General features: G+C 44.9%; 1 protein-coding gene across 2 annotated transcripts in view; it reads right to left on the reverse strand.

Moving 5' to 3' along the window:
• SEL1L3 (SEL1L family member 3) overlaps positions 1-16,925 on the reverse strand; it is a 108,122-nt gene that overhangs the window by 83,431 nt on the left and 7,766 nt on the right. For both annotated transcript variants that reach the window (XM_065907211.1, XM_065907210.1), the window contains exon 2: positions 7,465-8,035. In XM_065907211.1, coding sequence (XP_065763283.1) covers positions 7,465-8,035 — 571 coding nt within the window. The remainder of the gene's footprint in view (positions 1-7,464; positions 8,036-16,925) is intronic.

Raw genomic sequence — 16,925 nt, forward strand, 5'->3', positions numbered from 1 at the left:
TCTAATGAGATGGATGAAACTGGAGCCCATTATACAGAGTGAAGTGAGCCAGAAAGATTAAGACCAATACAGTATACCAACGCATATATATGGAATTTTAAAAAATGGTAACGATAACCCTATATGCAAAACAGAAAAAGAGACACAGATGTACAGAACAGACTTTTGGACTCTGTGGGAGAAGGCGAGGGTGGGATGTTCTGAGAGAATAGCATTGAAACAGATCACCAGCCCAGGTTGGATGCATGAGACAAGTGCTCGGGGCTGGTGCACTGGGAAGACCCAGAGGGATGGGAAGGGGAGGGAGGCGGGAGGGGGGATCGGGATGGGGAACACATGTAAATCCATGGCTGATTCATGTCAATGTATGGCAAAAAACACTACAATATTGTAAAGTAATTAGCCTCCAACTTAAAAATAAATGAAAAAAAAAGATATTCAACACTAGGAGTCTTAAGTATAAATAAATTCCACTCCCAGAAATTTATCCTCCAAACATATTTATTTGTGTGCACAAAGATACACGTACAAAGGTGCTTACAGAAACCTTGTTGCTAACAGTAAAAGACTAGAGATGACCTGCATGACCATCAGCAGAGGACAGGGCAAATAAATATGGACTGTCAGGCAATGCAATGCTAGGGAGCTATTGCAAAGAATGTGGTCGTGTTTCCTGTACTGACATAGAAAAAATTTCTGCCATATTGTTAATGGGCGCAAAGCAGAATCTTTAGTATCTTCCCATGTGAGTATGAAAAGAGGGGTCTATCAGCCTAACGATTATATGGACAGAGAACATCCCTGGAAGGAAACACAGAATCTAGTGTTATTGAGCTTGCCTCTAAGAAATAGGACCAAAAGAGCGGGGCAGGTAGGAATTTTGCTTCCCTGGTGGCTTAGAGGGAAGAGCGTCCGTCCGCCTGCAACGCAGGAGACCCAGGCTCAGTCCCTGAGTCAGGAAGATCCCCTGGAGAAGGAAATGGCAACCCACTTCAGTACTCTTGCCTCAAAAATCCCATGGACTGAGGAGCCTGGGAGGCTGCAGTCCATGGGGTTGTAAAGAGTAGGACATGACTGAGTGACTTCACTTTTCACTTTTCCAAACCCTTTAACACTCTCTGAATTTTTTAACCAGGTACATGTATTCCTTTGTTGGCTACAAGAGAAAAGAACAACATCTCTGGGCATTTCCAGCAGGCAGGGAGAAGGAGCCTGCCACATGCAAAGGCCTGCCTGCCCTGGGCGCCCCGGCGGTTCAATCCACTTCAAAGAGGCAAAGTCCAGTGGGTGAGGAAAACAGTGTGATTCATGTCAGTAAAAATTCAACTTAGAAAAAAGTGTATTCCTTCTAATTTAGAACCTGAGTTGGAATTGTGTTAGCATATGTCAGAGAAGCAGCTTAGCAAAGTTGAAAGAACCAAGAACTTGGACTCCATTAAACAAGTTCCCGGAGCCTCAATTGTCTCCTCTGTAAAAAGAGAATGAGAATACTGTCCTCCCCCAGGGTTCTTATGAGAGTTAAATGAGACACTGTGCATGGAAAAAGTGACTTGAAAATCATAACGGGCAATGCAGACACTAGGCATTCATTAATGGTATTACTGAAAAACCCAAGTCTACAGTGATTACCTGGGGGAAAGAAAGAAGTCTCTTTTGTTTCTAAGAGTGTCACATTTGTAGTTCTTATAATTACAAAAAGCATCATCATATCATTAACTTGAATTGTTCCACTGAATAAACTGATAATTTCACAGAGACACGTAAAGTCTGTCTCCAAAATTTGACTTAGTCTTCCATGATTTTGTTGTAAACAAATTTTGTTATAAGGAAATCTTACTTATAATCCATTGGGTCTGAAAATGAGAATGAATTTTTAGTGACAGGAAAAGAGAGTGGAGAAGAAGGAGACGGCCAGTTTCTGACCTAAGAGGGAAAATCAGAAAAATCTTCATCTAGGTGGAAGCACCAGTGCAGGAGACATAAGAGGTTCCTGGAGGCAGGCAGGACGGTCCACTCCAGAATTCTTGCCTGGAGATGCCATGGACAGAGGAGTCTGGTTGGCTACAGTCCATGGGGTCACAGAGTTGGACTGAGCACGCAGCAGGTGGAAGCAGAACAAACTGCTTGCTACATCTGAGCATGGCATTTAAGGAACTCCAAAGGGTTGCCCCAACTTGCCTTTCCAGTCTTTCCTGAACTGCCCACCTCATACTTGAGACTCTACCTGAACAAAAGCTCAAGTGTGGCCACTCCACACTGCCCCCTGTGGCAGACACTGGTACTCAATCCCCACGGCGTATCTCACTAAGCACAGACTCAGCCTCTGAATACTTCTCAGCACGGTGCTCTAGGTAGCCACCCCCATTGCTCTGAGCTGGCAAGCAAGACGAAACCCATTTGCCATCCCTCCTTCCAAGGGTTGCAGGCTCGTCCCCATTCCCGCATCAGACTGCATTCCCTTCTCTTTTTTTCCCTTCTGCCTGGATGTGCGTGTGTGCATGCTGTTATTTCATTCGTGTCTGACTCTTTGTGACCCCATGGACTGTAGCCCGCCAGGGTCCTCTGTCCATGGGATTCTCCAGGCAAGAATGCTGGAGTGGGTTGCCATGCCCTCCTCCAGGGGATCTTCTCGACTCAGGGATCCAACCTGTGTCTCCTGCACCGCAGGTGAGTTCTTTCCTATATTCTTTTTCTGACGATGGAAACTCTACTCCTTAAAAATTCTGTTCAAATGTCACTTCCTCTGTGAAGAACCCTTGCAAAGTACCTAAGATGCAGATTGCTCAGTAACTTTTTTCTGTGAATAAGTGACTTAAATAGTTTCACAACATCCCCTGGCAATATAGCTTAGTAGTTAAGTATGGTGTTTGGGAAACAAACTACCTGAGTTCAAGTCCTAGCTCCATCATTAGCGGTGTGACTTTAGACAAATTACTCTAGTTCTCTGAGTCAGTTTCCTCCTCTATAAATAATGACAGTAGCGCACTGGTATTAAATTAGATACTTGCACAAGCCCTTAGCACAGTTCCTGGCACACACTGAGTAAGGGAAAGTGACTGTTACTATTGGGAGCTGTGTTTACTTCTGGATAACCACCTTAAAGAGAAGGACCACGTCTGCATCTTTGAATCTCCAGACTTAGTAAAGAAACTGGCGCAGGATAGGTGTTCAATCAGTCTTTATGGAATTGAACATGATGCACATCATAAGGGGTGGTGAGTACCAAGAGAGAACTAGAGGAAGCTGGGGGGCAGAAAGTTAGTTTCCGATTTGAGAATCAGAAAAGGAAAGAAAAGAAAAGAGAAACCCTTGTGGGGAAGGAGTAGAAAATTTGAGCGGACTACTGAAATATGACTATGATTTTGCCAGGAAAACATGAAAGGTGGCATGGGGCTGGGAGAGTGTTGGGGGCGGCGGCGTGGCAGCTTCCAGTAAAAAGAGATGCATTAGCCAAGGCATTACAGACGAGGGACCACAGACTCGAACTAGAGGGCAGGTGCAGGGTGAAGGTGGGCTCATGTGTAGTTGCAAAGGAGAATCACTGCAGCCTTAACCAGCACAGCGGAAACGGTCTCCACCCAGGAAGCCCCAGTGTGTACAGGCCCGAGGGAAGGCACACGGCTGACCCCGCCCCACACGCTCCCTAGCAAGGCCATGTGAGAAGGCTGTCACAGTGTGATGGCCACACATAAGCTAAGAGAGAAAGGGTCCTTGCCTCTTGGCTAAGAGCCCTCATCCCTCAATCAGCAAGCAGTTGTCACGTGCCTGCTATGTACGGGATGTCACATCAGGCACCAGAACCAAATAAACCAGGCCTTGTGGAGTCTGCGTGCTAGCACAGAGACACTCCCCAGGCAAATAAACCAGTCAGTACATTGAATTACAAGGCCTGGGGGTGCTAAGGTCAAGAAGGAAACAAACGGTGGATACCGGTGTGGCAGGAGCACCCGGGCAGGGCTGCCGTCTTAGATAAGGTGGTCCCGGGAGCTGCCCCAGGAAGATGACATTCGTGCAGAGATTGCCAGGAGGTAAGAGAGCAAGCCACACAGCGATCTGGGGGAGGAGCATGTTTGGGGGAGGGGACAGTGATGCAAATGTCTCAAAGCGGGAATGAACTTGGTACATCAAGGGAGAAGCAAGCAGGCCTGCATGGCTGGAACAGGCGGGCAAGGGGGAGCGTGGCAGGAGATGAGGCTGGTTAAGGGGACAGGGACAGATTCCACAGGCCATACTCATGGACGTGGGTGATCCTTCCCTCCTCCATCAGGGAGGAGCCGGCTGCAGGGGCCGCTGCGTAGGGGGACGAGGGCCAGTGGGGAGGCCATCTGCAGACTGTGGCCAGAATCCAGACAGGGACAAGGGTGGCTTAGACCAGGATGACAGCAGACACGGGGTGAACAGCGATTGAATACGCGGTCGGGGCTGAAGATGGAGGCCCCAGGGCCTGCTGACCTCTCACAACAGAACGCGCAGTCCAGGTGCGCCCGTGGAGCCACCAGCCCGAGCGGTTGATTTCTTTCTCTGGGTGAGCTCATGCGTGAGTCAGGCACACGTGTGACAGAGCAGCAGATAATGCCCGGTGTCCTCCCCCCGAGGGAACAGACAATCAGTGGGCCCGGGAAGGGTGGATCTATTGGCTGACGGTAGGAACAGGTGCACTGGCAGGGCACGTGGCCGAGCCCTGGCACAAACGTGTCCTGAAAGGCTGCCAGTTTCTGATCCGGGGTAGGTTGACCCAGCAGGGCTGGACGGAAGCCGGCTGCACCTCCACCCAAAACCAGCCCACTGGCCGGCCTGGCACAATCCCAGCACGGGAGATGAGCTGCAAAGAGCGTCAGGGCGCACAGCTCTGGCCCCGGAAGCCTAACTGAAGGTTTTAGGCGGAGGGGCGCTCCAACCACACAGACGGAACGTGTGTGCGCAGAGACTGGGCTCTCTCTTCATAAAGAGAAAAGAAAAGGCAAGCGAGTCAGGGGGCACTTAGTTCAGACGCAGAGCTCTTGTAGGACAGCAGGCACTTGATACAGAACAGGTCCCCCCCACTCCACACCAGGGCTGGCGGCAGACTGCCACGGGGCCAGGCATGAAAGCGCCCCCGCGGCGCACTAATGCCACCTTGTTGTTCGGACTTGACTCTTGTTCTTCAAGAGCAGAATAAAGAAGCCCCCGCTGGGAACCAGCCAGAGGCCTGGCCCCCTTCCATTGCGCCGCTGATATCAAGAACAAAGGTCATGGACACTTTCCACGGGCCTTGCGGCAGACTCTCTTTTGATTTCCTTTTTAAGACAGGGAGGGGAAGTGCTCCCCTTTCCTGGTGAACAAACCTCAGCCTGGCAAATAGCTGGTTTTGCGGGTGGATGGAGCACCCCACCCCCCATTGTCAGTGACTTTGACTCTTAGAAAAGGTTTCCTTCCGCATTATGCCTTTATTAGACTGCTTCTCGCCCCAAAAGTAATGGTCTGAAGGAGGTGGGGAGAAAAAAAACCCACTGTGCTGTTCCTGAACCCAGTGACTACTGAGAAGGAACAACAAAAGAAAGAAAAGACGTTTCGCATTTTAAGGGTATGTTCGGGCACCCTAAGAACTCAGTCGGTTCATAAATGACTTCATTTGAAAACTTCCAGCTTGAGATTCAGTCATTCTTCAATGAGAAATATGTGATTTGCCAAACATGAAATGGAATCATTAAGCCCTGACAAAATCAATCGGAGGCAAAGCAAAACTGTGGCTGCTTGTGCCCCGTGCTGCCTTCTCCTTAACAAATTAGGTATCCCAGCGGAAGGCATTCCAGACAGATGCTAGCATGGGGCCCTGCCTGGAAGAGGGATGCACATGGATCATCAAAATGCATGCAGCTTGGCTATTTCAGAGGCTTAACTGCCCATCCCACCTTACCCTCAATGTGCACACTCACGCACACACACAGAAAGACAGAAAAGGGATTCTTCTAGATTTTTCTACACTTAAAGCACTGCTCAGACATAAACCAGGCAAAGAAGAGGACTATAAAATAAAATGTAGGGTGAAATTGTCTAGAACCAGGCACACACAAAAGTGCTTGTAAAAACAGGTATACTCTGAGTCTAGTTAGGGGTATTAGATCAGCGTCAGTTTCCTGGTTTTGATATTGTACTCTAGTTATGGAAGATGTCAGTTAGGGGGAGCTGGGGGAAATAAACAAGGACTTGCTCCCATTTTTGCAACTTCTTGCAAATCTCTATTTATTTCAAAATAAAGAGTATTTTTAAATGCCAAATGTGTTGGTTCTACAGCAAGTGGCCTCTGACCAACTATATACCACATGGTTATTCTGGTCCATTCTATTTTCATTATATGCAGGGTTGTTTGGGAGTGACCCCAGGAAATATTCACTGCCATTGGATTTCCTCCACCCTCTACATCTGCCTGGGGGTCCAGCCACTTCAACTCAAAGTCCCACCAGCTCTATCCTCGCTCCCAGGATTCTTAAGCTTTAAGGTGCATCAGAGTCATGGAAATGTATTTAAAAATGTGAATTCCAGGGTCGGACACCCTACAGATCCTGTCTAAGCAGGAAATAGATGAGGACTGGGAATCTGCATTTGCAACAAAAGCCCTGGGTGATTCTGTTACAGATGATCAGAGGGTCCCACTTTAACAAACACGACCAGGCTCGGGGTGAGTGCCTGGGAGCATGCCTGGATAGGCTCCCCGTTGCAGGATGGGGAGAGAGCCGGCAGGCACTCCACATCCACATAGCAAGGTGCCCCCTGCAACAATGGAGAGAACTATAGCCCTCTTCTTCCAAATGCACGTAGCCAGTGACCTCCAACCCCAGTGCTTAAAGAAGGCTGAAAAAAGGCATAGGAGCCTCCTCCATTGATCCTTCAGTGGCTGTGACCCTGTGACATTTGGGTTAAAATATACAGTTTGCATTCTATCATTATGCCTACTACTTTTTACTGAGTGTTGATTACGTGTTAAGCACATCTCGTTTAATTCTCACCATACTGCCCTGAGGGAATTGTTATTTATTATCCCATTGGTTCTAAAAGTTCCAAAGTTACACTGCCAGAAAGTGGCAAAGCCAGGAGTTGAACTCAGGTAGTTGGCTGAAAAGCTAATGCTACACCAAAACCAACACTTGAGGGCTTTTTGAGGGAGATGAGGAGGAAGATTTTCCAGATCCTTATTTCAGTGGCACTAATGTTCCTCTTCAATGTAAAGTAGATCCAAGCCTCTCAAAGCACCCTTCCGTGACCCTCTGTCCTCTCACCTCCATCTTCAATCCTGTTCTCTCCTACTCTTTCTCTTCTCACACCTTTTCATTTTCTCCCCTTTCTCCCCAAAGTCCAAAATTACAGACTCAGTTTGCCTCGTGTCCCCCATTTCTAAGATAAAAATTTTCTCATACACTCCTCCTCCTCCCATCCAGGCTGTCTAAAGAAATGAGCATTAGGTTCCTAGCAAGGCAAATGACCTACCATTCTCGAGAGGACACTGGGGAATCTTGTTTGCTTGAAGGTTCCAAATATAATCCATGTTCCACTCAAGGCACACTTGATGATCTTTGAAAGGGCGTTCAAAAGGCGGGACAGTCTTCAACAGCGTGTAATTCTTTGCTACAGCATGTAGCAAATTTTCCTCCCATTTAACATTCAAGTCCCCACTGCTGTATTGGTGAGTAATCCAGGCGCGTAGTATCACCACGGATACTGAAATGGAGTGTCTGATGAAATAATCATCTCTGTAAACCATGATGCTCGGGAATTTCACGTGTACAATTTGTGTTCTGCTGGTGTGAAGATGTTTCTCATTCTTCCACCTTTTTTTATACACGGGAATGCTACTTCTGAACTCAGATGAAACAACTGCTTCCAAATTGACAACACAAGGCTGAGAGCATAAATACTCCACCGAGACTTCAGACACATTGCGAACATTCCCTTCGAAGATGGTGAAATAAATAAAGTCTTTGTAAGCCACACTTTGCTCCGTTCTGGGTATCACCGACGTTGTCAGGGAAGTCTGCCTGCCCAAAGTCGGTACAACATTCTGAGAAGAAAAAAAGAGAAGTAAGTTTAAAAACAATCGTATTCTCGTTAATTTTCATTTTAATTGCTTTACAGGGCTTCTCGGGTGGCGCTAATGGTAAAGAACCTGCATGTCAATGAAAGAGACATAAGAGACACAGGTTCCGTCCCTGGGTCGGGAAGATCACCTGGAGGAGGTCATGGCAACTCACTCCAATATTCTTGCCTGGAGAATCCCATGGACAGAGGAGACTGGTGGGCTATAGTCTATAGGATCGCAAAGAGTTGGACTTGATTGAATCGACTTGGCATTCACGCACATTTGTTTTACAATTCTGTGTTCATTTCTACTCTACAGCAAAATGAATTGGCCATACGTATACATATATCCCTCTTTTTGCATTTACTTCCCATTTAAGTCAGCACAGAGGGCTGAGTAGAGTTCCCTGTTCTAGACACTGTTCTCATTAGTTATCTACTTTATGCATAGTATCAGCAGTGTACATATGTCAGTCCGAATCTCCCAATTCATCCCACCACCCATATTAACAGCTACATGAATCATTATATTCCTGGAAGAAAAAAAAATATCCATTTACATCAAGCAATGAAAGTGGAAGATAAAGGATGTCGAAAGCACTACCAAACAATTAGAGAAAAATCAACATACACATAAATGAAGATTAGGCCACATTAAACTCTCTCCCCAGACTGAGTAGCATCTGCTGATCAAAATGAGACTTTCAAAGCTATATGGCAATCATTCCAGAGTTGGTTTCCAAATGCAGGAGCTAGTTCAGGGCAAATCCTGAACAGTAGCAGTGAACATGCCTTAGAGTGAAAAAGAGGCAATCCAGCTGCAGACATTTTCTAACTATTGTCCTGACTTCAAATGGTAGTCAAAAGCAGCCAAATGAGAGGATGGGAAAAGAGTTCAAAGTGGCGCTCGAGAGAACACATATCAGGGATGCCAACCTGGCCCCCTTTTCTCTGTAAGTTCTGAGCCAGGACAAGCCTACATTACGAATGAGCCAGCAGGAAGTTTCTATTGCTCCAAATCACACATAGGCAGGCTCGGACCACAGACTGTGCAGTCTGATTTTTTTTTCACCATGGATGGCGCAACATGTGCCAAGAAAGATTTTAGCTGTGGGTTTATCTATTTGTTTCAATGATGAGGCCCTCTCCTGTGGGCATTCTTTCCAGAAAAAAATCTGGAAAGTTTGGTCATGAAATCAAGGCAATGCTTTTTGACTAGGAGGCACAGATGGATGGATGCTAAGAGTTCTTCTCTAAATGAGACTTTCTGATTTAGACATCCAAAACACAGTCAGTTCAGTTTAGTTCAGTCGCTCAGTCGTGACCAACTCTTTGCGATTCCATGGACTGCAGCGCACCAGGCTTCCCTGTCCATCACCAAATCCTGCAGCTTGCTCAAACTCATGTCCATCAAGTCGGTGATGCCATCCAACATCTCATCCTCTGCATTCCCCTTCTCCTCCTGCCTTCAGTCTTTCCCAGCATCAGGGTCTTTTCTTTTTCTTTTTTTTTAGGGTCTTTTCTAATGAGTCAGTTCTTTGCATTGGGTGGCCAAAGTATTGGAGCTTCAGCTTCAGCATCAGTCCTTCCAGGGAATATCCAGGACTGATTTCCATTAGGATAGACTGGTTGGATCTCCTTGCAGTCCAAGGGACTCTCAAGAGTCTTCTCCAACACCACAGTTCAAAAGCATCAATTCTTCATTGCTCAGCTTTCTTTATAGTCCAACTCTCACATTCATACATGACTACTGGATAAACCATAGCTTTGACTAGACAGACCTTTATCAGCAAAGTAATATCTCTGCTTCTTAAAATGCTGTCTAGGTTGGTCATAGCTTTTCTTCCAAGAAGCAAGCGTCTTTTAATTTCATGGATGCAGTCACCAGCTGCAGTGATTTTGGAGCCCAAGAAAATAAAGTCTCTCACTGTTTCCATTGTTTTCCCATCTATTTGCCGGGAAGTGGTGGGACCACATGCCATGATCTTAGTTTTCTGCATGTTGAGCTTTAAGCCAACTTTTTCACTCTTCTCTTTCACTTTCATCAAGAGGCTCTTTAGTTCTTCTTTGCTTTCTGCCATAAGGATGGTGTCATCTGCATATCTGAGGTTATTGATATTTCTCTCAGCAATTTTGATTCCAGCTGATGCTTCATCCAGCCCGGCATTTCACATGATGTACTCTGCATATAAGTTAAATAAGCAGGGTGACAATATACAGCCTTCATGTACTCCTTTCCCAATTTGGAACCAGTCCGTTGTTCCATATCTGGTTTAACTGTTGCTTCTTAACCTGCATACAGATTTCTCAGGAGGCAGGTCAGGTTGTCTGGTATTCCCATCTCTTGAAGAGTTTTCCACAGTTTGTTGTGATCCACACAGTCAAAGGCTTTAGCATAATCAATAAAGCAGTATATGTTTTTTCTGGAATTCTCTTGCTTTTTCAATGATCCAATGGATGTTGGCAATTTGATCTCTGGTTCCTCTGGCTTTTCTAAATCCAGCCTGAACATCTGGAAGTTCATGATTCATGTACTGCTGAAGCATGGCTTGGAGAATTTTGATCATTACTTTGCCAGCATGTGAAATGAGTGCAATTATGCAGTAGTTTGAACATTCTTTGGCATTGCCTTTCTTTGGGATTGGAATGAAAACTGACCTTTTCCAATCCTGTGGCCACTGCTGAGTTTTCTAAATGTGATGGCATACTGAGTGTAGCACTTTCACAGCATCATCTTTTAGGATTTGAAATAGCTCCACTGGGATTCCATCACCTCCACTAGCTTTGTTTGTAGTGATGCTTCCTAAGGCCCACTTGACTTTGAATTCCAGGATGTCTCGCTCTAGGTGAATGATCACACCGTCGTGGTTATCTGGGTCATGAAGATATATTTTTAGTATTGTTCTTCTGTGTATTCTGGCCACCTCTTAATATCTTCTGCTTCTGTTAGGTCTATACCATTTCTATCCTTTATTGTGCCCATCTTTGCATGTATGTTCCCTTGGTATCTCTAATTTTCTTGAAGAGATCTCTAGTCTTTCCATTCTCTTGTTTTCCTCTATTTCTTTGCATTGATCACTGAGGAAGGCTTTCTTATCTCTCCTTACTATTCTTTGGAACTCTGAATTCAAATGGGTATATTTTTCCTTTTCTCCTTTGCCTTTAGCTTCCCTTCTTTTCTCAGCTATTTGTAAGGCCTCCTCAGACAACCATTTTGCCTTTTTGCATTTCTTTTTATTGGGAATAGTCTTGATCACTGCCTCCTGTATAATGTCACAAACCTCCATCCATAGTTCTTCAGGCACTCTATCATATCTAATCCCTTGAATCTATTTGTCACTTCCACTGTATAATCGTTCGGGATTTGATTTAAGTCATACCTGAATGGTCTAGTGGTTTTTCCTACTTTCTTCAATTTAAGTCTGAATTTTGCAATAAGGAGTTCATGATCTGAGCCACAGTCAGCTCCCGGTCCAAAACACAATAGCAAAAAGGTTACTGTGGACCCCTTTACTCCCATTAGAATGGTTATTATTAAAAAATAAAAAATAGAAAGGACCAAATGTTGGAGAGCATGTAGAGAAATCAGAACGCTTGTGCATTACTGGTGGGAATGTAAAACGGTGCAGCCACTGCTGCAGCGGTACTGCAGTCTCTAAAAGAAGAAAGCACAGAATTACCATCTAATTGAACAACGCCACTTCTGGGTCTATACCTGAGATGAAAGCAGGGACTGGAAAAGATATGTTCATAGACTTACAACCAGCTTCACAGCAGCATCATTCATAACACCAAAAAGGTAGGTATTCTGAGTTTCCCTCGTGGCTCAGATGGTAAAGAATCTGCCTGCAGGAGACCCGGGTTTGGTCCCTGCCTCAGGAAGATCCCCTAGAGAAGGAAATGGCAACTCACTCCAGTATTCTTGCCTGGGAAATCCCATGGACAGAGAAGCCTGGCCGGCTATAGTCCATGGGATCACAAAGAGTGGAACTCGACTGAGCAACTAACATTTTCAAAAGGTAGAAACAACCCAAATGTTCATTGATAGATGGACAGATAAACAAAATGTGGTTGAGACATACTATGGAACATTATTCAGCCTTAAAAAGGAAGGGAATTCTGACACAGGCTACAATATAGATAAACTTTGAGGACATTATGCTAAATAAGCCAGTCATCAAAGAATGAATACTGCTTGATTCCACTTACATGAGTTACCAAGAGAAGTGAGAGTCACACAGATAGAAAGTAGATTGTTGTTTACGAGGGTCGACGGGGAGGGGAGATGGGGAATTGTGCTTCAGTGAGCACAGAGTTTCAGTTCTGCAAGCTGAGAAGAGTTCTGGAGACGGATGGTGGTGATGGCCACACAACAGTGTGAATGTACTTACTGGCACTGAACTGTAAATTTTTAAATGGCTAAAATAGTAAATGTTTTGCTATGAATATTCTCACCACAGTTTTGAAGAAAAAGGTCATGTAGTCTTCTCCAGAGAAGGAAGAAACAGGGAGCCCTTTCTTCAGTTCTGCGGGAGGGGCAAAGGTGGACAGCACAGTCTGGGATCAGGGAACCAGATTTGCAAATAGCGGGGACACGGGACAGAACGTGGGCAGCGCGCCAGTCACACTGAAAGCAAAGCCCTAAGGGGCCTCGGCACCGAACGAGTCATCCTGACTGGGGGCTCTGGGACAGGATTTGTGGAGGAAATGGCATTTCAACAGGGCTTTGAAGAGTTCTTTAGGTAAGGAGGCAAAGGCAGAATACTGCAAGTGTTGTGAACAGCTTAAGGAGAGGCATGAAGGCAGGAAACGTGGCCGTCCGGGGGTCCAGCAAGCAGCTGGATTTAGTCCGAGAACAAAATAGGGTAAAAACACAAAAGGACGTGGGAATATGAGGGTGAAAAGAAAAGCAGAACCCCAGCTCTAGAGGACACCGAGTTTCAGCCCAAGGAAGGTGGACTTGTATTCTACTGACAGTAAAGAATCGATAAAGGTTGGAGTATATATATATATATATATTTGTAAAGGCAAATCCTAGAAGAATTTGGGGGTCAGAGGGTAAGGGCATTTACGCTTTTGATAGTGCCTGATTTTCGTCCATGGAGATCATGCCCACAGCAATACATAAGGGCAGGCGTCCCCACTTGGACCAGTAAAATGTACTATTGGGCTTTTTGATCTCTGTGAATCTGTGAATATGTGAATGTTCATACTCAAGTGTGTGCAAATAAAAAAGGGGGGCAGTGTTTCTATTTTAGAGCACTGACAGTCAAGTAGAAACAAGGCTAGCAATCAAGAAAAATGAGCAAATGACATTGTTCATTGATAAGGAAATTCTCACGTATAGCAAGGAAAAGGGAAATTAAAACTACACTGACAATGGAGAAACAGACATAGAGAACAGACTTATGGACACAGGGGGCATGAGGAGAGGGTGAGATACATGGAGAGTAACATGGAAACTTACATTACCACATGTAAAATACATAGCCAACGGGAATTTGCTCTATGACTCAGGGAACCCAAACAGGGGCTCTGTAACAACCTAGAGGGGTGGGATGGGGAGGGACATGGGAGGGAGGTTCAGGAGTGAGGGAACATACGTATACCTGTGCTTAATTCATGTTGCTATTTGACAGAAATCAACAAAATTCTGTAAAGCAATTATCCCTCAATTTAAAAAATAAATAATTTTTTAAAAAATATTTCTTAAAAATTAAAAAAAAGACTACACTGAAATGCCATTTTGAACCTAGGTTCACAGAGAGCAAAAGGCCCAATAGTACATTGTACTGGTCAAAGTGGGGACGCCTGCCCTTATGTATAGCTGTGGGCATGAACACCACGGATGGAAATCAGGCACTATCAAAAGAGTAAATGTCCCTACGCTCTGACCCCCAAATTCTTCTAGGATTTGCTTACAAATATACATACTCAAATTTGTGCAAAGTGATGTATGTATGACTTTTCACTGTAGCACTATTTGTAACTGCAAAAGATGGAAAACCTAAATGTCCACTAAGAGAAAGTCGGTTTCATAAATGATAGTACATCTGCTCCTAGAGTACTAAACAGCTATTCAAATCAGGAAGATTTCCCGCAGATAATGGGATGATGTCCAGTTGTTTGTTTGTTTGTTTGTTTTTAAGCAAATTCAGAAGTGCAACTTGGCTTTTAAAGAAAGGGAAAAATATATACACATTTGTTTCAGCATACATAGCACTGGTAGCTCAGGTGAGAAGGACCGGGTGACCAGGAGGGAGGGCAAGAGTGAGACCTGCACGGTTGGTCTTTACTTATCTTTCGAATTTTGTGTCACGTGAATATTTCTCCCCTAAAAGTTGGGGTTTAGGGGTGGGGAGAAAAACAACTGTTCTAAAAGATGAAAATGGGAAATGCAGCTTCTTCAAAAAGGCAAAGGAAGTTAGAAGAGCCAGCCACGCCTTTTGATTAGTCGTGGGGAACCTAGGGGAAGAAACACCTCAAGAGGTGGGTACAGTGTAAACTGCCCCCCCTCCGCAGGGTAAGTTTAACCATTTTATGTTATCATGTAGACCTCCAAATTACAAGAGGGGGAATAAAAATTAAAATCATCTTATAAGTAGAGAATATTAGAGCAGATGAATCCTTGGTGATAAATCAGCTCACCCCATTTTTCAGACAAGGAAACGGCAAGCCAGAGGGGACGTTCCCCAACATCCCACAACTGGAGGCTTAGCCGAGCGAGCCCAGACACGCAGCGGCTCCTTCTCTTCACACCCACCCGAGGGTCTCCACGGCACGGCACGCACCACGAGACCAGAGACTTGCCATTTCACTGCTCCCTGAGAACTCCAGGCTGAATTCTGCTTTTGTACGAAGGGAGATACAGCCAGCATTTAAACAAGTGAGGGTTTATTCACTTGGCCAAACATGCCAAGATGTGGCCCCCTTGTTAAGATCTGAATCGAGCTGTTAAGCCCACAGCAGAGTTTAGCTGAAGCCAGAGGTGGCCGGTGCTGATGGAAGCTGGACCAGAGGGATAAGCATGGGTGAATAACACTCCCCAGTCCAAATGCCCACTCCCCCAATCCCTGGGGCTTCCCTTCCTCAGCTCCCTGGAAGGAGACATTTCCTTATTTAATGATACAATAGGGAGCAGAGTCCAGGATATGCTGTGGCTTGTTAAATAGAATTGTGTCCCTTCTCAGAGAATGACTTCAAACCTCTTCCTCATTCTTTTTTACATATATTTAACACCTAACCCAGGCCCCGTTCTCCACTTCAATTTTTTTTTTAATCACTTCTTAAAAAAATTTTATTGGAAGGTATTCCTTTAGAATATTTTGCTGGTTTCTACCATACATCAATACGAGTCAGCCCCAGGTGTATATAACCCCTCCCTCCGGAACCTCCCTCCCGCCTCCCGCCCAGTCCCATTCCTCTAGGTTGTCACAGCGCACTGGGTTGACCTCCCTGTGTCACAGGGCAAGCTCCCACTGGCTATCTATTTTACATATGGTAATGTACATGTTTCCATGCTGCTCTCTCAATTCATCCCACCCTCTACCTCCTACGCTATGTCCACAAGTCTGTGCTCTATGCCTGCATCTCCACTACTGCCTGACAAATAGGTTCATCAGTACCATCTTTCTAGATGCCGTCCACATGCATTAAACTACAATATTTGTCTTTCTCTTCCTGACTTACATCACTCTGTACAATAGGCTCTAGGTTCATCCACCTCATTAGGACTGACTCAAATGCATTCTTTTTTAAAGCTGAGTAACATTCCATTGTATATACGTACCACAATTTCCATATCCATTCATCTGTTGATGGACATTTAGGCTACTTCCAAGTCCTAGTTATTGTAAAAAGTACTGCAACAAACATTGGGGTCCATGCACCTCTTGCAATTACGGTATTCTCAGGGTACATGCCCAGTAGTGGGACTGCTGGGTCAAATGGTAGATTCTTTAAATAGCATTTTTATTGCTGATGCTAGGAACTCCAGTAAAAACCTCTTTTCAACAGAGCTGTCTGATTTCCTTACATTTCATTTGGGAAGTGCAGTTAATAATAATGTTCATTAGTTTACATCTTATTGCTAAAAATGCCCCCAGCCCACTTTTCTGTGTTAGTAAGTGCAGTATTGGGTTAAATATAGTTTCACTTTTCCTTGGTAACCCTCAACTTTCCACACCCCAGGCTCCTCATTGTGGAGATGGGTGGTGACAGAGGAGAATGAAAAAGGTATGGGGTATTCTCTCAATTACCTTCCCTTGAAATTCTGCTTTTAAGGAAACCTCCATATACTCATTTGAAGATCATTTTATTCTCACTGGCTTCAGAGTCTCAAGTGAAGTAAAAGTATATCCAGGTTGACAGGTTCTAAACGTATGCTATCTGAGATAGTAGCCACAAGTCATTCTAAGCATTCAAACTGAGATGTGCTATAAGTGTAAAAGACACAATGGATTTCAAAGACTGAAGACAAAAAAGGATGAAAAACATCTCGCTGATAATTTTTATACTGATTTCATGTTGCAATAAGTGAGTCAAGTAAAATGCATTACTAAAATGTGATTATATATGTGGGCTCGGATTTGTGGCTCACGTGATATTTCTACCCAATAGTGCTACTCTAGCTTTGAGGTCAGAGACATTTCCTGTAAAAAAGGACCATGTGGTAATTATTTAGGGTTTCTCTGTCATTCAGTGTTCATCTGGTTCGGTATCAAGAAAGCAGCCACTGACAACACACAGGCCCGTGAGTAGGGCTGCCGTCCACTGCAATCTTCTTTACAGAAAAAGGCAGCAGGCCGGATTGGCCCAGGGGCCATAGCTTGCAGATCACTGTTGTAGATTGTCAAGCCTTTACTAGATAGAGT

The sequence above is a fragment of the Muntiacus reevesi genome, chromosome 16 (assembly GCF_963930625.1).
Source record: "Muntiacus reevesi chromosome 16, mMunRee1.1, whole genome shotgun sequence".
Classification (NCBI taxonomy): Eukaryota; Metazoa; Chordata; class Mammalia; order Artiodactyla; family Cervidae; genus Muntiacus; species Muntiacus reevesi.